This window comes from Dendrobates tinctorius, unplaced genomic scaffold (assembly GCF_039654945.1).
Source record: "Dendrobates tinctorius isolate UK_male_01 unplaced genomic scaffold, ASM3965494v1 ptg000014l, whole genome shotgun sequence".
In the NCBI taxonomy this organism is placed as follows: Eukaryota; Metazoa; Chordata; class Amphibia; order Anura; family Dendrobatidae; genus Dendrobates; species Dendrobates tinctorius.
Window position 1 is genome coordinate 1,113,123 of NW_027361682.1, and position 25,099 is coordinate 1,138,221.

Below are 25,099 nucleotides of genomic sequence, written 5' to 3' on the forward strand. Positions count from 1 at the left end.
CCGGGCGGTGGGTGCCTCCTGGGCGGTGCGCCACAGAGCTTCCGCGCTGCAGCTTTGCAAAGCTGCAACGTGGTCTTCGGTTCACACTTTTGTGAAATTCTACAGGGTCCACACCTATGCTTCGGCGGACGCCAGCCTAGGTAGAAGGATTCTGCAGGCCGCGGTGGTGAGTCCACTGGCCTGATGGAAGTTTGTTTCCCACCCCAGGGACTGCTTTGGGACGTCCCATGGTCTCTGTGTCCCCCAATAAGGCGAACGAGAAAACAGGATTTTTTAGGTTGCTTACCGTAAAATCTGTTTCTCGGAGCCTTCATTGGGGGACACAGCACCCTCCCATGTTCTACAACTCCTGTTCTTATGTTTGTCGATTGGTTACAGTTGAGTTGTTCGTTCTGTTTTCAATCTATTCCGTTACTTCTCCTACTGCTTTCTCACTAACTGAGGAATTTCCTGCCGGTCGGTGGGGTGTATACGGCGGAGGAGGAGCTAACTTTTTTGTGCATAGTGTCAGCCTCCTAGTGGCAGCAGCATACACCCATGGTCTCTGTGTCCCCCAATGAAGGCTCCGAGAAACAGATTTTACGGTAAGCAACCTAAAAAATCCTGTTATTTTTTTTGCCGATGACGCTGTATGGTGGCTCGTTTTTTTGTGGGACAAGATGTCGTTTTCAGCGGTACCATGGTTATTTATATCCGTCTTTTTGATCACGCGTTATTGCACTTTTTGTTCGGCGGTATGATGATTAAGCTTTATTTTTTGCTTAGTTTTTTATTTTTATTTTTTAAGAGGTTCAATAAAGGGGTTAACTAGTAGGACAGTGTTATAGGGCGGGTCGTTTCGGACGCGGCGATACCAAATATGTGTACTTTTATTGTTTTTGTTTTTTTTATTTCCAAAAAATGAATATTAGGGAATACTGTTTTTCTTTTTTTTAATTTAGTTAGCGATTTTTTATTTTTTTTCTATAAAGTATTTTTACACCTTTTTTTTTTTTTTTCACTTTATTACAATGTCCCAGGGGGGACATCACTGTCATGTGTGAGATCGCTCATCTGACACATCACAGATCGCTGTGACAGATCAGCGATCTCACACAGGCAGTGAAGAAGGCTTCCTCGTGCCTGCGCATGAGGAAGCCGGCTCCCTGCAAGCCCCCAAAGGTCCCCGCTGCCATTTTGGATCCGGGGACCTGCAGGGAAGGACACCCCCGCAGCAGCGCTGCTGTGGGGGTCTCAGGGAAGCACGGAGGGAACCCCCCCCTTCCAATGCTTCCCTAAACCCCCGGAACACAGCGATCGTGTTTGATCGCAGTGTGCCAGGGGTTAACGTGTCGGTGGTGGTCCTTGACCGCCCCTGAAACATAGTGCCGGCTATCAGCTATGATAATCAGCTGACACCCGGCCGCGATCAGTGGCGCTCACCACGTGGGCGCCGCTGATCGCTATGACGTACTATCCCGTCCCTGCGAATTAAGTCCCAGGGCACATGGACGGGATAGTACGTCATGTGGCAGAAAGGGGTTAAAATATTTTTACAGATATTTAGAAAAAAATGTTAATTTAATTCTTACTTTCTCCTTCGCCTCATTGGGGGACACAGGACAGTGGGTGTATGCTACTGCCGCCAGGAGGCTGACACTAAGTGGATGAAAAAAAGGTTAGCTCCTCCTCCGCAGTATACACCCTCGCCTCGATGGCAGGCAGAATCAGTTCTTGCTTAGTGTCCTACGAGGCACACACATCTGGTCTTTTCTTCCAGACTTGTTTTTTTTTTTTTTTTTTCTTCCTTGTTATTTTCCATGAAGATGAGAGAGGGTCAACGGATCCTATTGAAAGGGTCCGTTTTCCCCAAACCATCAACGGGCGAGCACGTCCGAGTGTCGCCTCCACGAATCCTCTCCCGCGACATGGGACACGTCTGGTTGTTTTTTGCCAGACGTTTTACTTTCCATGAAGATGAGACAGGGGCAACGGACCCTATTGAAAGGGTCCGATTTCCCCAAACCAACAACGGGTGAGCACGTGCGAGTGTCTCCTCCACGTATCCTTTCCCCCGACGCGTGACACGATGCCGGACTCGCCCTGACCACCCTAAGATATCGAAACCCTAGGCTGTACAGAGGTCTACAAATAGTCCGTGCGGCCCCCACTGCACCACCAAGGCTAGACTGCAGTGCTGCAAGGCGACGGATGGTCCCTCTCCTCATCCCTTGGAAGGAAAGATGGAGCTAGGGTGCCTGCACCGTCCTTGATTTGTATACAGCCCCCCTTCCCCCCCTAACCTGAGGATCAGCTGGAGATGCAGGGGTGAGGCGCTGAAGGAGGTGGGCTGGAAGGGCTCCTGAAACCCCCAGGGTCGGGATTTCCCTGGGCGGCAGCAGTGGTCGGGCGCTAGCATGCGCCCCCACAGCGGTAGAACTCGGCAGTGCATATCCTGAAGGGGCCGCTCCAGGCCTCGGTTGCTTGGTGGTCCCGTATCCGTGTCCGGGCTGGCGCTGTAAAATTTAGTCCCCGGCTTCTGCCGGTACTAGGCCGCGGGCGGAAGTCCCGCCCCCGTAACCCGCTTACTTCCGGCGGACCAGCCCCCGGAGCCTTGGCGGGTGCCGAAAAATGTAGTCCCCGGCTTCAGCCGGCGCTTGGCCTCAAGCAGAAGCTCGGCTCATAGAATGTCACCGGCGGTGCCTTCTCTCCCTGCAGGACCGCCCACACGCCGAGGAACACCTTTTGGAAAAGCGTGCAGTGGTTCGGCAGGCTGGACGCCTAAAGGAGATCCAGGACTGGGGTAAGTGCTACCCCTGAAGGAGAAGGCCACTCTCTGTTTTTTTGCCAGAGGCTAAGCAGTGGAGCCCTGCAGCCATATCACCTAGCAGGGTCACCATGCCCAGAGCAGCTAAGACGTACACGTTTTTGTATGCTGCATGCACCTCCTGTCGGTCCGCTTTCCCACAGGAAAAATCTGAGAAATCTGCGAGTCCGAAGTGCCCAGGAGCCCTCCCCTGCGTCCACCCGGAATGGGCTCTGCCTCTGTCGCAGTCTAGGGCATTACAAGAGCAATCGAGTCCCTTCAAGCCCCAGGCAGGGGCAGGTATAGTGGCTCACCTGTCTTAGAACCTCACAGGAGCCTCTGGCCTGCAGGGGCCGCTCTCTCACTAGGCAGACGCGGGGGAATCGAACCCACAGCGTATCCCGGTCCGTCCGGTGACTCGGCATTCGTGAGCTCTGCCTCTCGCTCGCCCTCGCCATTAGTCGATAACAAGAATTCGGATTTCGACTCGGACGAGCCCTTGACTTAGTTACTCTGAGTTACCAGGAAACAGTGAACAGCCTTATCAAGGCCGTCAACCAGGCCCTGGGGTTTGACAAATAAATCCACCCTGGCCTCAGGGCACAGGGTGTCATTTAAGCGGGTCAAGTAGCCTCATAGAGTAATTGTGCTCACCCAGAGTTGACAACATAGAGAAAACGCTTGACGTTTGAGGTGGGTGGAATCCTTGGCGGTAGATCCACCCGTGTCGTGCCTGGCCTCTAAAGCCCTGTTGTCCATGCCTAACGGTTCCTCTATTAAAGATCCCACCGACTGTCTCGTAGTGAGCCTGGCTCGCTCAGTATTTGAGGCGTCGGGTTCAGCACTTTCTCCCTCGTTCGCTGCAACTTGGGTAGTTAAGGCCATGGGCTCTGGGTCTAAATCATTATACAGAGCCTTGCAGGGTATGGACCTGCCTGCGGAGATAGCAGATATTGCTAATCAGGAGGACTTGGGCAAATTTAACCTCCAAGAAGTCCCTAACTTCTTTACCTTATCAGAGGGGTGCCACCGGCCTTTCTAGGCTGAGCGTGGCTACATTCGCCTATTTGGTGAAAGGTTGGACCAGCTTATTTCTGACCCCACAGGGAGCAGAAGCAGTTTTCCCCCTCAATAAGGGGTTAAACAGCTGTTTCGTCACCTGCTTCGGACACGTTTTCTGTCCTTTCGCAACCCCAGGAGAGCTTCAGCAACCTACTCCGCCGTTGCAGGTTGCCCCAACCAGGACAAAGATCTTCAAGTCTCATATAGAGCCAACCCATTGAGGAGAATGCGATCCCAACAACCCCAGATCAAGGGGACCTAGATCCCAAAGATCTTCGGCCTAATGGCGCGAGGCAAGTGCCGGGCAACACCAGCCGAGTAGGCGGTCGCCTACTCTGGCCTCGCCATGTCTAGCTCTCCTTCGTGCACGACACATGGGTAAGGGAGCTGGTATCCTCGGGGTAAAAGTTAGACTTTGTCAAACAGCCCCCATCGATTTGCTCCGGAAACACGACGTTGTCATCCCCGAACCGGAAGGCGAAAGAGGTCAGGTTTTCTATTCCGACCCGTTCACGGTCCCCAAAGGGACAGGACTATCAGGCCCATTCTGGTCCTAAAACTTCGGAACAGATTTGTCAGGATCAGACAGTCCCGGATGGAGTCTTTTCGCTTGGTCATAGCGGCCATAGAACAGGGAAAAGGTTTGGCTTCTAGCAACATCCAAGACGCGTACCTGTACATCCCCATTGTCTCTCCACATCAGAAAGTTCTACGCTTCACTGTCAGCGGCTTATACTTTCAGTTCGCAGCTCTCTCCTTCAGGCTAGCTACTGCGCCCGGAGTGTCCACAGGGGTCAGGGTGGTCGTCATGGCCATCCTGCACTTTCGGGGCATTGTCGTCTTGCCTTGTTTTAGACGACCTTTTGATTAAGGGCCCCCTCATATCGAGCATGCGAGGAGAGCATCAACATCACGCTAGATACTCTTGCCTGCTTAGGGTGGTTGGTCAAACTGGAGAGATCATCCCCGGTCCCAGCTCAGAGGAGTTCCCTTTTAAGGATGATCTTCGGCACCTCCCGAGGGTTGGTGATCCTCCCTCATTACGTGGCCCTAGCTCTTTGGCAAGGAGTCCTGATACTTCGCCAGCCAGTCCCTCATACCTTTCGTCTTTGCATGAGGGTCGTAAAGAAGAGGGTGGCAGCAATGGGACCAATCCCAGTTGCCCAACTCCATCCTCGCCCCCTGCAGCACGCCCTCTGGTCATCATTGGACAAGGACCCATTCTCACTTGACCACCAGTGCCTGTTGCCCAGACAGGTCGGTCAGGCACTTGGATGGAGGGCAGTCAGTTCCTCCCGTCTTCAGGGGAAACCCTTTCCCTCGGACCATGGGTTGGTGGTCACAACCGACGCCGGTTTCCTCGGCTAAAGAGCAGTCTTTTTCACCATCACGAGGGACGGTGGTCGCCGCAGGGGGCACGCATCCCAATCAACTTGTTAGAAATTCAAGCAGCCCGTCTGGCTCCGCAACTTTTTCATCATTCTCTAGCAGGCCGCCCTGTCCGGATTCAAGCGGACAACGCCACGGCCGTGGCTAACATAAATCACCAGGGAAGCACCCGCAGCAGAGCAGCTATGTACGAAGTGAGGCATATCCCTCACTGGGCCGAGAGGAATCACTCGGTGATCGGCCGTCCACATTCCAGATGTAGAGAGCTGGGCGGCAGGCTTCCTCAGCCGGCAGGGTCTTGTGTCCAGGGAATGGTCACTACACCCCGAGGTTTTTTTCCGGCAAGTATGCCGATGTTGGGGAACGCCGGACGTGGAACGGGCAGCTTCCGGGGTAGGCGCCAGGGTGGACGCGTTGGTCGCCTCGGTCCCGGGACCCGCAGGCAAGCTCCGGGAATGCGTTGGTTCTGCCATGGAACCAGTATTCGCCTCCCATACCTATTTTCCCCGCTGCCGCTATTCCCAAGGATCATCAAGAGGATCAAGGCAGAAGGAGGTTCCAGTGACGCTTCTGGCCCCAGATTGGTCTTGGCGGGCGTAGTACGCAAACCTGGTGCAGCTACTCGCTGACATTCCCTGGCGCCTGCCAGGGTGCCCAGACCTACCTGCTCAGGTCCCTAGCTACCACCCGAATCCAGGGGCCCTCTGTTTGACGACTTAGCCGTTGAATCTTGGTTTCTGACCTAGGCTGGGTTCGGACGCAATGTGGTTACTACAATGGTTAGCGCCCAGAAGCCCACCTCAGTACATATTTTCCACCACACCTGGAGGATTGTCTTTTCATGGTGTCAGGACCACGGTCGTACTCCACTGGGATTCTCTATTCCCAACATTTTGGCATTTTTTTGTCAGTCCGGCATGGACTCGGGGTTAGCTCCAAGTTCCCCTGGAGACTAATATCTGCCTTATCCGTCCTGTTCCAGTGCAGAATCGCTACCAATCTGCAGGTATGGACTTTCAGCCAGGGGGTCTCACACTTGGTACCCCTCTATAGGACCCCTCGGAACAACTGGGACCTTAATCTGGTCCTAGGCGTTTTGCAGAGAGCTACATTCAGGCCGCTACAATAGGTATTTTCGACATGCCTCCCCTGAAAGGTGGTGTTCCTTGTGGTGATAACATCAATCAGGCGAGTCCCGGAGCTGGCAGCTCTATCTTGCCAAGCTCTGTTCCTGATATCTCACAAGGAGGAGGTGGTTCTTATGCCAGCTCTCCCTCTTTCTGCAGAAGGTTGTTTCCTCATTTCGTTTTAGTGAGGATATTGCCTTGCCCTCCTTTCTTTCCCGGCACCAGTACACCGGGTGGAAAAGGTTCTTCATACGTTAGACCTGGGGAGAGCTCCCAGGAGGTACGTGTCACGGACGGCATCCTTTCGTCAGACAGACACGCTGTTCGTGCTCCCTGAGGGTCGCAGGAAAGGACTGGCTGCCTCAAGAGCACCCAGAGCCAGGTGGATTCAACTGATGATTCAGGAGTCCTACCGCAACGGAGGCGCAGCTATGACAGCAGAGATCAGAGCGCACTCAACGCGAGCAGTGGGCGCCTCGCAGGCTCTTCGGCATCAGACATCGGCGGAGCAGGTATGCAAGGCGGCAGCCTGGTTCAGCCGTCACACATTCTCCAAACATTACAAATGTCCATACGCTGGCTTCAGCACATGCAGCCTGGGTAAAAGGATTTTCCAAGCAGTGGCGCACCCTTGCACAGTAGGTGCGTGTAGCTTGGACCGGTGAGTCAACTCCCACCCAGGGACTGCTTTAGGACGTCCCACTGTCCTGTGTCCCCCAATGAGGCGAAGGAGAATCATGGATTTTTGTGATAAACTCACCGTAAAATCCTTTTCTCCGAGACGCTCATTGGGGGACACAGCACCCACTGTTATGATTGAGTCACCGAGGAGGAAAAAACAAAACACAAGCGCAGCCCAGAACATCAGAGAGGTTGGAAACTAGCGGATTGCAGACCCCTAATCCTATCACACAACTAGCAGTAGCCGTGGAGTGTTCCTACGGTGATCCTAGACACCTCGTCAGAGCCGGAGATCTAGAAAAGCCTAAAGAGAGAAAAGGGAAAAACTGCCCCAGAGCAGACCCCAAAGCAATAGGTAGCCCCCAACATATAATGACGGTGAAGCAAGATGAAAACACTAACACAGATAGAAAGATAGGTTGAGCAAACAATGGGGCCCAAGCTAACTAAAAAGGACAGGACAGAAAAGCTGCAATCTGCAATCCGAGAAAACCCTGCTAAAAATATTACCAACACAACTGATAAGCAAAAAAGGACCCTGAAGTCACTAGACTTCAAACCCTATATCAGCACTCAGAATATTCTGAAAGCAGAGCAAAAGAGAACACTGATCAAGGAATAACAATCCAGCACACCCCTAGCCGGGGATGGCTGAACTCAAAAAACAAGGTAAACAAAACCAAAACTAATAAGTTCAATAGCAGAGCAAAAACTTATCTTTGAGAAGCAGGAATCAGACTGGTCTCCAAGAATCCAGCAGAGAAATCACCAGCCACTCAGAAGGGCGTCGGCTGCCTTATATCCAGTCTGAAGTTCCTGTTACCCAGTCACAATCCACCTGATCAGGTGTCTGGTTTCTTTCATCCAAATCAGCCACCTTCCTTCACCAGAAGAGGGAGATCCTCGGACGACACAAAAGGTGAATGAACAGATGAGCTCACAACAGTACCTCCCCCTTGAGGGAGGGGTCACCGAACCCTCATCCCAGCCACCAGGCCGATCAGGATGAGCCCGATGAAAAGCACGCACAAATCTTTCTGCATGAATATCAGAGGCAGAGACCCAGGGTGGAGCTCTCAATAGCCGCCAGCCTGCTCTCCAGCTGCCGAATGTACCGCTGTAGCTGCTGCAGGTCCGCCATTACTAGCCAGACCCTGGCGCTAGTATAATGTTAGGGACGGCGGAACACACTAAATATAAAATAATAGTGCGTTCGCCGCCCGGGGTCCACCGTGCAGAGGTGTTAAACTGCTACTATATAATGGCAGATGCACAATATGGTGGTATATCGCACACGGGTTGAACGTCACCCGGTGTGCACTGGGCGTACTCTGTTATGCTCACAGAGGCGCCTAAAGGCATAAACATAAAGGCCGTGCCTGTTGACCTCACAGGTCTCAGCGGTGTGCATGCACGGTATATGGTCACAGGACTCGGGCCCAAGGCACAGGGTCGGTGTCCGTCTAGACCTACCGTGCGTGCGGCGTCGCAACCGCGGACGCCACAAGTGCTGCTGACTGCAGTGTGGCGACTGAACCAGCCGCTGTACGACAATGCCCAAGAGAGGGCGCACCGTCGGACGCTAGCACTGTGTAGATGTGCAATGTGGCCAGTAGCGTGCCACTGACTGGCGCTGACTCTAAGATTAAGTCCCTAACCACACACGTAATATCATAGGGAGGAGATCTTAATGAGTCATTCGCAGGTACATGCATCCATCATCATTCACACAGTAGCAAGAAAAGTCTATACTAGCGCATGGCCGAGCGGCCATGCAGGCCTTTTATAGCCGTGCGGAACCTTCCAGATCTCTGGGATGGACCAATCAGATCAGGAGAAGGACCTGAGCACGTGACTCCCGATCTCCAATGGGAGATCATCTTGTGAGCATGCCCAGTAGCGTGACAAGTTGACTTAGCCACTGGAGTGGCTTGCTGCTATTGCTGACCCAGAGGTGGCAGCAACAACCAGTCCTACAGAGCTGGTCTGAGCAGAGCGCCAGAGACGCCGAGATTGCTGTTCAGGCTCCTGAGCGGTCGGAGAAGAATGGGAGACCGCAGGATGCAAGGCTCTGGATTCCCGCTGTGCAGCTGCAGGAACATGACACCTAACACCTTCATTAAGGTATTGAATATTCATTCCACAATTATGGGAGCGGAGAGGCGTGACTATTCATTACCTTAATGAGCGGGGCCACGTGATCGCTCAGCTGGAGTATCTGCTGGCACCGGAACGAACGAGATGCAGCGAGGGCACTCAAGAAGGTATATAGGATGTGTTCTGGCAGCCGACAGCTGCGGCTGTAACTGCTCGCTATAAGAGAAATGAATATTCACTGCAGCTCCCCCTCCCTCCGCCGTCTTTCTGGGACAGTGACTCGTGTATAAGCCAGGGGGGCAGCGTTTTCAGCATTAAAAAAATGTGCTGAAAAACTCGGCTTTTACACGAGTATATACGGTATGTTTACAGATGACACTGCTGTAAATACTCTTTCAGATCCCCTGGTGCTCCGATATTCAGCCAATGTTTATTTTGGCGTGCATGACATACAGCTGTGCTCAAAAGTTTACATAACCCGGCAGAATTTTTGCATTCCTGGCCTTATTTGAGTATATGAAAGATACAAAAGAAGCGGGCGGCACCGCTGTTACCGTGCTTGGATCCGTGGCTTGCAGCAGGCAGTGAGCTCACATCCAGGATTCCCGGGTGCTTGACCTCGTAGCAATCAACTGATATTTTCCAAATAGAAAAAGGTCGCACTCTACGGGATAGTTGCAAATATTTATTGACACATAATTACATGTCACGTCGGGGATGTGATAGTGAGTGTGTCAAATGGCTGTTTCTATTTTGAGTATATGAAAGAAAACACCAAAATTTTTTCTCCACTCATGGTTAGTGGTTGTATGAAGCCATTTATTGTCAAACTACTGTGCTTTCTCTTTTTAAATCATTGTGGCAACCCACATCCAAATGAGTCTGATCAAAAGTTCAAATACGCCATTTCTTAATACTGTGTATTGCCCCCTCTAACATCAATGGCAGCTTCTAGTCTTTTGTGGTAGCTGTGGATGAGGTTCTTTATTTTCTCAGATGGTAAAGCTACCCACTCTTCTTGGCAAAAAGCCTCCAGTTCCTGTAAATTCCTGGGCTGTCTAGCATGAATTGTGCGCTTGAGATCTCCGTAGATTGGCTCAATGATATTGAGGTCAGGAGACTGAGATGGCCACTCCAGTACCTTCACTTTGTTCTGCTGTAGCCAATGACAGGTCGACTTGGCCTTGTGTTCTGGATCGTTATTGTGTTGGAACATCCAAGTTCGTCCCGTGCACAGCTTCCGGGCTGATGATTGCAAATTTGCCTCCAGTATTTTCTGATAACATGCTGCATTTATCTTTCCTTCAACTTTGACCAAGTTTCCTGTGCCTTTCTGGCTCGCACATCCCCAAAACATCAGCGATCCACCTAAGTGCTTTACAGTAGGAATGGTGTTCCTTTATCATAGGCCTTCTTGACCTCTCTCCAAATATATCATGTTTATGGTTGTGGCCAAAAAGTTCAATTTTGTTCTCATCATTCCAAATTACCTTGTTCCAGAAGTTTTGAGGCATGACTCTGTGCTGTTTTGCGTCTTGTAGGAGAGATAATTTTGTGGCATTTGCGCATTAATGGCTTTCTTCGAGCAACTCGACCATACAGCCCATTTTTCTTCAAGTGTCTTCTTATTGTGCATCTTGAAACAGCCACATTGTTAGTTTTCAGAGAGTCCAGTATTTCAGCTGATGTTATTTGTGGGTTTTTCTTTGCATCCCGAACAATTTTCCTGGCAGTTGTGGACAAAATTTTTGTTGGTCTACCTCACCGTGGTTTTGTTTTTATAGAGCCCCTGATTTTCCATTTGCTAATCACAGTTTGCATGCTGCTGACTGGCATTATAAATTCCTTGGATATCTTTTAGTATCCTTTTCCTGTTTTATACAGTTCAACTGCCTTTTCCTGTAGATACGTTGACAATTCTTTTTCTTTCCCTATGACTCACAATCCAAAAACGAGTGGCTGGATGAAAGATGCAAGAGTCTGGATTCCAGAAACTCAATCAGCTTTTATGCAAACGCACTGATTACAAGCAAACAGGTCACAGGTGAAGATGTTACCTTTAGTAGCCATTCAAACCCATTTGTGTCAACTTCTGTGCATGTTATGAGGCCAAAATCACCAGGGTATGTGGACTTTAGATCAGGGTCATCTGTATGTTTTGGGTTGTCATTATGATTTAAAAAGAGAAAACACAGTAGCTTGACAATAAATGGATTCACCCAACCACTAACCATGAGTGGAGAAAAAGTTTTGATATTACTATTCATATTCTCTGAAAAAAGGCCAAGAAAGCAAAAATTCTGCTATGTAAATTTTTGAGCACAACTGCATACATGAATATGAAGGACTTATTATTCTTTCTTGTATCAACTGTTTAGTTACATCAATAAAAATATATAAAAAGTTTTCTCTAAAGCCATGACTTGTGTACATGACCAGTCTCCTCCAATGTCCTTTTCTCTGTGCTATAGTGATTGTACCTGTCAGAGAATGTAGGAGAAGGAATCTCCTAATAAAACTGATTACAGATCTCTTTTAGGAGTCTCCTCTGAACATGTACCTGAATCAGATTCATGTCAGACACAGGGAAACATGAACTGAAAAGATGGCTATAACAGAGTAGTGGAAATTTGTAAGGACATAACCTGGTGACCTAACACTGTAATCTCAGTCCCTCCTTGTGGTCTATTGTCTTAGTCTGTCAATAATTGAATTGTATTGCAGTTTGCATGGGAATGCTCTAAATTATCTAATATAATTAGTAATATTGTTCCAATGCAGTGTTAATGAAAAATAATAAAATTATTTTTATCCTTCGCAGATGACTGTACCAGGATCTCAGAGGGATGTCTGATATACTCAGATTTTTCAGCAGATAATCTTAGTACCACACCCGATACCTGTGAAGAACATGTCATTATACCAGATACATCTCAAGATCTCATCAGAAAAAATCTGTCCTCTGATCATTTTTATCAGGTCCTTTTCTCTGCTTCATCAAAGACAAATATGCAAAACAAAAGTCAGAGAAGGGCTGTTGAATATGAAATAGCTGACATAAGAGAAAAACCATATTCATGTTCGGAATGTGGGAAATGTTTTACAAATAAATCACATCTTGTTAGACATCAGAGAATTCACTCAAGGGAGAAGCCATTTTCATGTTCAGAATGTGGGAAATGTTTTACAGAGAAAGCAAGTCTTGTTACACATCAGAGTATTCACACAGGGGAGAAGCCATTTTCATGTTCAGAATGTGGGAAATGTTTTAATCGGAAAACACATCTTGTTGCACATTTGAAAAATCACACAGGGGAGAAGCCATTTTCATGTACAGAATGTGGGAAATGTTTTACAGAGAAAGCAAGTCTTGTTACACATCAGAGAATTCACACAGGGGAGAAGCCATTTTCATGTTCAGAATGTGGGAAATGTTTTAATCAGAAAGGAAATCTTGTTGCACATCTGAAAAATCACACAGTTGAGAAGCCATTTTCATGTTCAGAATGTGGGAAATGTTTTAATCAGAAAGCACACCTTGTTGCACATCTGAAAAATCACACAGGGGAGAAGCCATTTTCATGTTCAGAATGTGGGAAATGTTTTACAGAGAAAGCAAGTCTTGTTACACATCAGAGAATTCACACAGGGGAGAAGCCATTTTCATGTTCAGAATGTGGGAAATGTTTTAATCGGAAAACACATCTTGTTGCACATTTCAAAAATCACACAGGGGAGAAGCCATTTTCATGTACAGAATGTGGGAAATGTTTTACAGAGAAAGGAAGTCTTGTTACACATCAGAGAATTCACACAGGGGAGAAGCCATTTTCATGTTCAGAATGTGGGAAATGTTTTAATCAGAAAACACATCTTGTTGTACATCTGAAAAAGCACACAGGGGAGAAGGCATTTCCATGTTCAGAATGTGGGAAATATTTTACAGAGAAAGCAAGTCTTGTTACACATCAGAGAATTCACACAGGGGAGAAGCCATTTTCATGTTCAGAATGTGGGAAATGTTTTAATCAGAAAGCAAATCTTGTTGCACATCTGAAAAATCACACAGTTGAGAAGCCATTTTCATGTTCAGAATGTGGGAAATGTTTTAATCAGAAAGCACACCTTGTTGCACATCTGAAAAATCACACAGGGGAGAAGCCATTTTCATGTTCAGAATGTGGGAAATGTTTTACAGAGAAAGGACGTCTTGTTAAACATCAGAGAATTCACACAAGGGAGAAGCCGTTTTCATGTTCAGAATGTGGGAAATGTTTTACTCGGAAATCACTTCTTGGTAGACATCTGAAAACGCACACAGGAAAGTAGCCATTTGTTTTTTTCAATTTTCAAAGTTTTTTTTTATTTTGTAACAGCATAATATAACAATAAACAGAAAATCAAAGCCTGAAAGAGCAAGAACATAAAAAAGCGAAATATAGACTTCATTACATAAAGAATCAAAGCATATAAATAAAGAGGGATAATCATGGTACAGACATCATGAAACTAATGTAGTACAGTGGGGGAAATACATATTTGATCCCTTGCTGGTTTTGTAAGTTTGCCCACTGACAAAGACATAAACAGTCTATAATTTTAACATTGAGAGAGAGACTATCAAAAATAAAATCCTGAAAAACACATTGTATAAATTATATAAATTTATTTGCTTTTTGCAGTGAGAAGTAAGTATTTGATCCCTCTGGAAAACATGACTTAATACTTGGTGACAAAACCCTTGTTGGCAAGTGCAGCAGTCAGACGTTTTTTGTAGTTGACAATGAGGTTTGCACACATGTTAGGAGGAATTTTGGTCCTCTCCTCTTTGCAGATCATCTCTAAATCATTAAGATTTTCAAGCTGTCGCTTTGGCAACTCGGATCTTCATCTCTCTCCATTAATTTTCTATGGGATTAAGGTCTGGAGACTGGATAGACCACTCCATGACCTTAATGTGCTTCTTTTTGAGCCACTTCTTTGTTGCGTTGGCTGTATGTTTTGTGTCATTGTCTTGCTGGAAGACCCAACCACGACCCATTTTTAATGTCCTGGTGGAGGTTGTCACGGATTTTACGGTACAAGGCTCCATCCATTCTCCCATTGATGTGGTGAAGTAGTCCTGTGCCCTTGGCAGAGAAAAATCCTCAAAATATTAATCTTTCCACCTCCATCCTTGACAGTGGTGACGGTGTTCTTTGGTTCATAGGCAGCATTTCTCTTGCTCCAAACATGGCGAGTTGAGTTAATGCCACAGAGATCAATTTTTGTCTCATCTGACCACAGCACATTCTCCCAATCACTCACAGAATCATCCAGATGTTCATTGGCAAATTTCAGATGGGCTTGGACATGTGCCTCCTTCAGCAGGAAGACCTTGCGGGCACTGCAGGATTTTAAACCTTTACGGCATAATTTGTTCCCAATGGTTTAGTTGATGACTGTGGTCTCCGCTGCCTTGAGATCATTAACAAGTTCCCCCCGTGTAGTTTTAGGCTTATCTGTAATCTTCCTCATGATCAAGGATACCCCACGAGATGAGATTTTGCATGGTGCCCTAGATCGATGTCGATTGACACTAATTTTGTATTTCTTCCATTTTCTAACTATTGCACCAACAGTTGTCTCCTTTTCACCCAACGTCTTAAGGTACTGTCACACTTAGCGATGTACCAGCGATCCCGACCAGCGATATGACGCGGTCAGGATCGCTGGTACATCGCTAAGTGGTCGCTAGTGAGCTGCCACATAGGCAGATCTCACCAGCGACATCGCTGGGGACGGGGATCGCTACTTACCTGTCACACCAGGCGATCCTGCGTCCTCCCGCCCGGCTCCACGCGTCGCTCGTCCTCACAGCAGGAAACGCCGCAGGAAGCTGACGACGAGAAACAGTCCTGAACGTTCTCGCGCGATCAGCGATAACCAGCGGGGGAGCCGGTCGGAGGTAAGTATCAGACACAGAGATATCGCTAGCAATATCGCTATAACGTCACTAGTTATAGCGATATTGCTAGCGATATCTCTTAGTGTGACATGCCCTTTACTTATGGTTTTGTAGCCCATTCCAGCTTTGTGTAGGCCTATGATTTTTTCCCTGACATCCTTATAAAGCTCTTTGGTCTTGTCCATGTTTGTTAGTCTGATGGATTGATTCTGTGGACAATAGTCTTTTATAGGTGACTATGTATGACAGCTGTCTTTAATGCAGGTAACGAGTTGATTAGGAGCATCTAACTGATCTGTAAGAGCCAGAATGCTTAATGGTTGATAGGGGATCAAATAGTTATTTCTCACTGCAAAATGCAAATAAATTTATATAAATTATAGAATGTGATTTTTCTGGTTTTTATTTTTGATATTCTACCTCTCAATGTTAAATTTTACCTACTCTTAACCTCTTCTTGACAGAGCCCTTTTTCATTTTTGAATTTGTTTTTTCCTCCCCTTCTTCCCAAAGCCATAACTTTTTTATCTTTCCATCAATATGACCTTGTGAGGGCTTGTTTTTTTTGCAGAATGAGTTGTAGTTTGAATCACATAATTGGTGTTACCATATTGTGTACTCAAAAACGGGAAAAAAATTCCAAGTGCGGTGAAATTGCAAAAAAGTGCAATTCTGCAACTGTTTCTTGTTTTTTTCTTTTACCGTGTGCACCAAATGCTAAAACTGATGTGCCATTATGATTATCCAGGTCATTATGAGTTCATAGACACCAATAATTTCAAGTTTTTATAATTTAAATGGTGAAAAAAAATCCAAAGTTAAAAAAAAAAAAAAAATTATGGCATGTTCTGAGACACAACAAGAAAACACAAAATGACAAATTTGCAAAAATACTCTGCAGTAAAAAAATATGACAGTAATCAGCAAGTGCTGGATAACAAATACAGGGTATTTAGTTGATACATTTTTTGCAAAAAATATATATCCAGCTGCTCCACCACGTCACGGTAACCCTTCACGGAGCAGTCCCTATCTAATGTATTTTTTTGCAAAAGATGTATCAACTAAATACCCTGTATTTGTTATCCAGCACTTGATGATTACTGTCATATTTTTTACTGCAGAGTATTTTTGCAAATTTGTCATTTTGTGTTTTCTTGTTGTGTTTCAGCCAGTGGGTGGCGTGAACACTGTCTGACCGACTTGTCCACACTTGTGCATGTTCTGAGACCCGTAGCATCTCCATTTTTCGTGATCTCGGGTTAGGTGAGGGCATATTTGCGTGCTGAGCTGAAGTTTTTTTATGATACCATTTTGATCGCCCTTTATTGCATTTTAACGCAATGCCGCAGCGACCAAAAAACCCCCGTAATTCTGGCATTTTTACTTTTTTTTCTCGCTACGCCGTTAGGCTCGTTTCACATTAGCGTTTTTTTGCGCAGCGCATCGTGCGCATAAAAAACGCAAAGAAAAACGCAAAACAAATGTGCGTTTTTTTTCTTCATGCGCACGCTGATGCGTCAAAATAACGCAGTGTTACTTGCGTTTTACATGCGTTTTTGCATGCGGTTGCGTTTTTTATGCGCATGCGTTTTTAGGTGTGACATTTCACAATAGAAAAATCATTGACCACCAATGGGTCACCAGTGGGCGTGTGTCATTGGAATGTTTTATAGACCCTGTACTGCTGAATTCATCAGATTTTGCTGCTGTTTCCGGTGTCAAGATGGACCTGCGTCTGGATAATTTCCGCTTCAAGCTGGATCTTGACATTGCGCTGTCTCAGGCGTATGTCTTTTGTTGCCAGCAAGAAAGGGAGAGGGAGAGACAGCAGAGACGGCAGCGGCGTCGGTTTTGGAGGCATCCAATCATCGAACTCCGGGCAAGCCGTGGAGCATATCACACGCTGTACAGCGAGCTACAGGAAAACCCGGAGAAATTTGCTGACTATACATGGATGTCCCAGGAAAGCTTCCTTGACTTGCTGGGTATGGTTGAAGGAAACATCCGGAGAAGGGACACTCAGCTCTGGCGTGCCATTCCTCCCGAAGAAAGGCTCCTTGTCACCTTACGGTATGTATGTTGTTATGTTTGCATAATTTTTTTGGCTTTTTGCTTTTTTTTTTTTTTTTTTTTTTTTTTTTTTTGGTCCAAAAAATTAGGTTTTTTTTGGCTATTGAATTTTAACATTATTTTTGGGAAATTGCTTTTTTGCATAATGGTTTTTCTTCTGTCATGTACTAATCCCAAGCCTTTATAAAATGTTTTTTTGCTATGTTGTATTAAAAAAACATGCAAAATAGTTAGGCCATGTACTTTTTTATTTTCAGTGTTTTTAGTAATACCCAAGACAGAAAGACAATTATTTTTTCTTTTTATGTTTGGCAGGTTCCTGGCAACTGGAGAGAGTCTTTCATCCCTGCATTTCCAGTACCGGCTGGGAATCTCTACTTTATCCGGGATTGTTGCCGACACCTGCAGGGCTCTGTGGGATGTTCTGTGTCCGGAGTTTCTGCCATTGCCCACTGCCGAAAAGTGGCTTCAAATATCGGAGAAATTCTGGGCAGTCTGCAATTTCCCGAACTGCCTAGGAGCGGTGGACGGGAAGCACATCCGCATCACAAAACCCGCAAGAAGTGGCTCCGAGTACTACAACTACAAGAAGTACTTTTCCACAGTCCTAATGGCCATTGCGGATGCAGACTGCCGGTTTGTGGCGGTGGACATAGGGGCATTCGGACGGGGCAACGATTCCCAGACTTTTAAGAACTCTGATATGGGCTGGAGGTTGTACGGCAACCATTTCAATTTTCCACTGGCACGGCCTCTTCCCCAAACCCAAACTCCACCACTGCCATTTGTAGTGGTTGGGGATGAGGCATTTCAGATGTGCCCAAACCTGCTGAAGCCGTACTCCAGCCGTGACTTGGACCACCGCAAGAAAATTTTCAACTACAGGCTTACGAGGGCTCGCAGGACTGTAGAGTGCGCCTTTGGCATTCTAGTGTCCAGATGGCGAATTCTCAGCACCGCCATCAATCTCAAAATGGAAACAGTAGATGAGGTGGTGAAGGCATGCGTGGTTCTCCACAATTTTGTTATGGCAAAGGAGCGGCCGAACTTTGACATGGATGAGCCTGCTGCCAACCCTTTGCCAGATTTTACTCAGCACCCTCTTCGGTCCTCAGTCGAAGTTGCCCAAATGAGGGACCAATTTGCGGACTACTTTTTATCCGATGTTGGTCGTGTAGCATGGCAGGATCAAATGGTTTAATAGTTTTGTTGTTTGTTAAAAATAAAATACATGGTTTTTTATACCTGTACCCAGTGTACTGTGTCTTAATAAACTCCACTACTCATCTGCCCAGGTTAAATTGAAGAAAGGGAAACCACCATAAAAAAAATAAATTATATATATATATATATATATATACACTCACTGGCCACTTTATTAGGTACACCATGCTAGTAACGGGTTGGACCCCCTTTTGCCTTCAGAACTGCCTCAATTCTTCGTGGCAGAGATTCAACAAGGTGCTGGAAGCATTCCTCAGAGATTTTGGACCATATTGACATGATGGCATCACACAGTTGGCGCAGATTTGTCGGCTGCACATCCCTGATGCGAATCTCCCGTTCCACCACATCCCAAAGATGCTCTATTGGATTGAGATCTGGTGACTGAGGAGGCCATTTGAGTACAGTGAACTCATTGTCATGTTCAAGAAACCAATCTGAGATGATTCGAGCTTTATGACATGGCGCATTATCCTGCTGAAAGTAGCCATCAGATGTTGGGTACATTGTGGTCATAAAGGGATGGACATGGTCAGCAACAATACTCAGGTAGGCTGTGGCGTTGCAACGATGCTCAATTGGTACCAAGGGGCCCAAAGAGTGCCAAGAAAAAATTCCCCACACCATGACACCACCACCACCAGCCTGAACCGTTGATACAAGGCAGGATGGATCCATGCTTTCATGTTGTTTACGCCAAATTCTGACCCTACCATCCGAATGTCGCAGCAGAAATCGAGACTCATCAGACCAGGCAACGTTTTTCCAATCTTCTACTGTCCAATTTCGATGAGCTTGTGCAAATTGTAGCCTCAGTTTCCTGTTCTTAGCTGAGAGGAGTGGTACCCGGTGTGGTCTTCTGCTGCTGTAGCCCATCTGCCTCAAAGTTCGACGCACTGTGCGTTCAGAGATGCTCTTCTGCCTACCTTGGTTGTAACGGGTGGCAATTTGAGTCACTGTTGCCTTTCTATCAGCTCGAACCAGTCTGCCCATTCTCCTCTGACCTCTGGCATCAACAAGGCATTTCCGGCCACAGAACTGCCGCTCACTGGATTTTTTTTCTTTTTCGGACCATTCTCTGTAAACCCTAGAGATGGTTGTGCGTGAAAATCCCAGTAGATCAGCAGTTTCTGAAATACTCAGACCAGCCCTTCTGGCACCAACAATCATGCCACGTTCAAAGGCACTCAAATCACCTTTCTTCCCCATACTGATGCTCGGTTTGAACTGCAGGAGATTGTCTTGACCATGTCTACATGCCTAAATGCACTGAGTTGCCGCCATGTGATTGGCAGATTAGAAATTAAGTCTTAACACACAGTTGGACAGGTGTACCTAATAAAGTGGCCAGTGAGTGTGTGTATATATATATATATATTTATATATATATATATATATATATATATATATTTATATATATATATATATATATATATATATATATATATTTATATATATATATATATATATATATATATATATATATATATTTATATATATATATATATTTATATATATATATATATATATATATATTTATATACACTCACTGGCCACTTTATTAGGTACACCTGTCCAACTGTGTGTTAAGACTTAATTTCTAATCTATATATATAAAAAAAATGAAATATAGTATCCCTTTCAGAGTTGGATGGCTGACCATCCGGTATAAAGTAAAGAAAAACAAACCATAGTGTAGGGCGCAGTGTGTGCAGGCGGCGAAAGACACAATAACCAAACATTATTTTGAAAAAAAAATATAACATTTATTTAACTTATTTTTTAGTTGCTGGAAACTGGGGGGTGTGGAGGGATGAGGAACGGCTTTGGGTGGAGTAAGGGGTTCTAGGGGAAGGAGGAACCAAAGAAGTGGGGGAAGGGAGCCGAGGCAAGGAAAGTTGTGAAGTGGGAGGTGAGGGAGGGTAAGAGTCCTCCTCTTTGTTTTTTTAGGACGGTGGCCCGTCGTCTTCCTGCTGTCCTCGCTTGAGCCTGAGGACTGGCTAGACCCCGGGGACCGCCTTGAGCCTCTGGAACGCCTGGAGGCTGTGGACTGGCTGGAGCTGGGGGACCGCCTGGCGCTTGTGGACCGCCTGCCAGGATCTTGTTCCAGCTGTGGCATGCTGGTGGTGGTGGATGTCCTGGCAGGGGCCGTAAATATTGAATGCGGGTCCCCCAGCTGATGCTGCTCCGAGGTGGTGGTGGTGGTGGTGGTGGTGGCGGTCCATGCAGGCGTGGTGGCTGTGGCGGTCCATACCGGGGTGGTCCTCCCGCTGGTGGTGGTGGTGGCGGCGCTACAGGCAGGGGTGGTGACGACGGGCCATCCAGTGGTGGTGGCGGCAGCAGTGGTGGGCCAGGCAGGAGCAGCGCTTGGCATGGTGTTGGCGGGTAAGTGTCCAGCTGCACTCGGACTTGGGGCGGTATATTGGTGTCCGGCGAGGCTTGGAAGTGTGGTGGCTGTGCAGTGATATGCAGCAGAAGTAGGTAATGCTGTAAAACGAGTCAGTGGTGGCACCGGTGGAAATGCCACCGCTGACTGCTGCATAATCCTACTCTGCTGCATAGCCTGCATAAAAGCATTGTTGCAGGCCTGCATGACAGTCAACTGGAGGTCAGGGGTAAGGTGTTCCGCCGTGTCCCGAGCTATTTGGGTATAAAAATGATGCGCTGGTCTGGCGAGGTCGACTTCCAGGCGCTCAAGGCGACCCTCGATAGACTTGTAGCGTTGGTCCAAAAGGAGGAAACCACTCTCAAGTCTATCGGAGAGTGCCTTGAGGCTACTCTGAAAGACCGAGCTCAATTCAACGAACTCGGGCATGAGAGGCCTGTCCAAGGTCCTCTGCCGCTGCTGGCGGGAAGTGCCCGCAAAACCAGTGGCAGAGACCTGGGACAGGGGAACACCTGAGCGACCAGCTTCCTGGTCTCCAGATGACTGTGGTGCAGACCTGCAAGGTGCTTCCTCGCTGATGGATGGCTGGGAGGGGTCCGGGGCAGCTTGATGAAGGACCGCTTCGGGACCAGGTTGCAGGGTGCTGCTCCAGGTGCTGTGAAAAGAAAAGAAAGAAATTACTACCATAAATTAACAATCGCCAACTCCTGTGGAATAGAAAAGCACAGAATAAAACACAATACAACTAGAAAATACTTACGTTCGGGAGGCAAGGACCGGTCTTAAAAATGCCAAGGCACGATGGTATCGGTACTTCGTGCCGGTCCTTGCCGCAGCACCACTGCGAACCTTATTCTCCTGACGGATATCCCTGTTGAAGCGGTCCTTCATCGAGCGCCAACGGGTTCTGACTTTGTTCACTGTGGTGGAAAAAAAAAAAAAAGAAAAAAAGTAAGACTATGCACTGGAGGCTGTGATCATCCAACTGTGTGTGATGATAGAAACTCCATGGAGTTAATAGCATCACACACAGTTGGGTGATCCCGGCCAAGATCACTGCTGCATCACACTGCATTTAAATACTTACGAAAATCCTTGCGGACCCGGGGAGAGGCGTTGTCCCAGCCATCCATCAGCGATGCGGCCACCTCGTTCCAGAGCCGCCGGATCACCACGTTGTCCGAGTGCAGTTGGTGACGGGTGTCCCACAACGGGACTTGCTCCTGGACTAGACGGATGAGCTCGTCGTTGTCCAGGGCGAGGTCCTCCTCCCGCTGTGGAGCCTAGAAAAGAAAGACAAACATTAATCTTTGAAAGATTTTAAAATAAAAAATATTGAAAACTAGCTGAAGAGCCCGGCGCTGCCCGGGCATAGTAACTAACTGTGGTTAGTTATAGAAATTTAAAATTATCCTCCATCCCATAGTCCCGTGCCCATATTCCATCATACATATCCTCCATCCCATAGTCCTGTGCCCATATACCCATCATACATATTCGCCATCCCATATGCCTGTGCCCATATACCCATCATACATATTCGCCATCCCATAGTCCCGTGCCCATATACCATCATACATATCCTCCATCCCATGCCCATATACCCATCATATATATCCTCCATCCCATAGTCCCGTGCCCATATTCCATCATACATATCCTCCATCCCATAGTCCTGTGCCCATATACCCATCATACATATTCGCCATCCCATATGCCTGTGCCCATATACCCATCATACATATTCGCCATCCCATAGTCCCGTGCCCATATACCATCATACATATCCTCTATCCCATGCCCATATACCCATCATATATATCCTCCATCCCATAGTCCCGTGCCCATATACCCAAACAAACAAACATACACACACACACACACACACACTTTGAGCTTTAGATATTGATAAACAAGCCATGAAAAAATTATTTGTTTTAAATGAAAATAAATGCAAAAAAAGCAACAAACATCGAAAAAAACAACCATGAAAATTTAAAAAAAAAAAATTAAAAAATACCAAAAAAAAATAAAAAAAATAAACCAGACTAGAAAATAAGTAAAAAAAAAAAAAAACAGTCCGTCTGTACTTACATCACGTCTTCCCGCCCGCACTTGGCCTTGCTGCTCCTGCCGTTCCTCCGGTGGTGGTGGCGTGATGGAGGATGAGGTCTGAAAATTAAACCAAAAAAATTAATCACATGTGTTTATTTTTTCAAATCCATACGGAAGCATAGTACTCACTTCTTCTGCCTCTTGCCCTGTCCCGGGGACATATTCCTCACCAGATGAAGACATGCTGCAATAAAAAAAAAGAGACATAAGTACATAGAAATGTATTGAAATTTCAGCCAGACATTAGGTTTTTCATACTTACATTGGTGCAGCTTGTGCTGTGTGTCCACTCGTGAGCAATCCTTAAAGTATTGTGGAATCCCAGTGCCCACACCATTTTATCACCTTGGTTCAATTTTTTTTTTTACTGTCTAGACCAAATTTCAGTCATGTTTATTTAAAAAACGCATGCGCATAAAAACGCAAGCGTGCGCAAGACCATGCGCAAGTATTGCGCTCCCATAGGCTCCAATGTGGTGTTTTTGCGCATTCCGTGCGCATTCCGTGCGCATGCGTTGTTTTAACGAAACAGGGCGGAACCAAAAATGCAACATGTTGCGTCTGACGCGCCTGGCGCGAAAGACAAAAAAACGCATGCGCACGAAAGCGCAAATATGCGCAAGACCATGCGCACATCATGTAAAATATAGGTGCGCAGTGCGCATGCGCACTGGTGCGCCCGATGCGCTGCGCACAAAAGCGCTAATGTGAAACCAGCCTTAAGCGGCCAGGCTAATCTTTTTTTTATTGATCGGATGATTCTGAATGCGGCCATACACATATTTGGTATGTTTTGTTTTTTTATTTTATCTTGAATGGGGTGAAAGGGGGTTGATTTGAACTTTTATATTTTTTATTTTGCTATATTTTTAAAAGCATTTTTTGTTTACTTTTGTTATGCTTCAATAGTCTCCATGGGACACTAGAAGCTGCCATAACCCGATCGGCTCGGCTACATTTAGGCGATGATCAGCACCTGTATGTAGCAGAATAGTTCCCTTGCTATGAGCGCCGACCATTGGGAGGTGTTCATAGCAATCCGGCAGTGACAACCATAGAGGTCTCCAGGAGACCTCTCGTTGTCATGCCAACCTATCGGTGATCCGCTATCATGTGATGGGGGTCACTGATGGGCGGTTTTACGGCCCGATGGCCGGACCCACGCGTTAAATGCCACTGTCAGAGATTGACAGCAGCATTTAACGGGTTAATAGCTGCGGATGGATCGCAATTCCACCCGCGGCTGTTGCGGGCACATGTCAGCTGTTCAAAACAGCTGACATGTACCAGGAAAGATGTGGGCTCAGCGCCGGAGCCAACATCAAAGGGGGAACATGACATGCGCAGTACATGTACAGCGCATGTCGTGAAGGGGTTAAAATTATAGCCTGTTCATGTCTTTGTCAGTGGGCAAACATACAAAATCAGCAAGGGATCAAATAGTTATTTCCCTCACTGTATATGAATAAACAAGATGCTTCAAGGATTGGAAAAAGAAATATCAAGCAGATCCATGGGTAAGAGTAGAGTAGATTGGATTACAGTCATGGTGTAAGGATAATGGTTGACTCTGCCTAAAGAAAAAAATGAAAGAAATAAACTGGAGTGTAAGCTGGTATACATTCACATTGACGTCATTTGACACATTTTAAGGTTTTAATACTAAAGGTTAAGACTGTTGGGGTCACCTTGTCATGGTGGGATGGCTTTTAAGTTTTTTTTGTTTTTTTTACCAAATCAATATTAACTAAGTATCCAATGTTATATTTATTTGCACTGTTGACATTTGTTTACTTACTGCAAGTTATTTGCTCTTTTTGCCTTTTTTTTAGGTCTTGTCTGTTTAATGACTAATGTGAACATGCACGTCCACATTGCATATATACCAACTTACACTTCAGCTCTTTTGTTGCAGTTCTACATTTAGCCTTACTGAAGCCCCCACATTGAGTGTTCTGCCTCCATAGTGTATTTTACTATACAATATTAAGCCCCACTAGTCCTACATCATAGTATAATGACCTTCCAGTGTGCCTCATACACACTACGATGCTACTACAGTGTCCCCAATACAGTAAGAGGGCACGATCATCTACCCAATACAGTATGATTCCCCAGTGTCCTCCAATTTAGTATGAGACCACCATTGGGCTCTCCAATACAGTATAATGGGTGTTCTGTGCTCTCCAATACAACTTTACTGCTGCAGTTAA

General features: G+C 46.5%; 2 protein-coding genes across 8 annotated transcripts in view; one reads left to right on the forward strand and one right to left on the reverse strand.

Moving 5' to 3' along the window:
- The window catches only part of LOC141073571 (uncharacterized), a 700,581-nt gene extending 687,029 nt beyond the window's left edge, over positions 1 to 13,552 (forward strand). For all 6 annotated transcript variants that reach the window (XM_073560887.1, XM_073560881.1, XM_073560876.1 and 3 more), the window contains one exon: positions 11,963 to 13,552. In XM_073560887.1, coding sequence (XP_073416988.1) covers positions 11,963 to 13,470 — 1,508 coding nt within the window. In that variant the 3' untranslated portion in view covers positions 13,471 to 13,552. The remainder of the gene's footprint in view (positions 1 to 11,962) is intronic.
- Positions 1 to 25,099, reverse strand: part of LOC141073791 (uncharacterized) — a 240,812-nt gene that overhangs the window by 157,103 nt on the left and 58,610 nt on the right. The window lies entirely within an intron of this gene.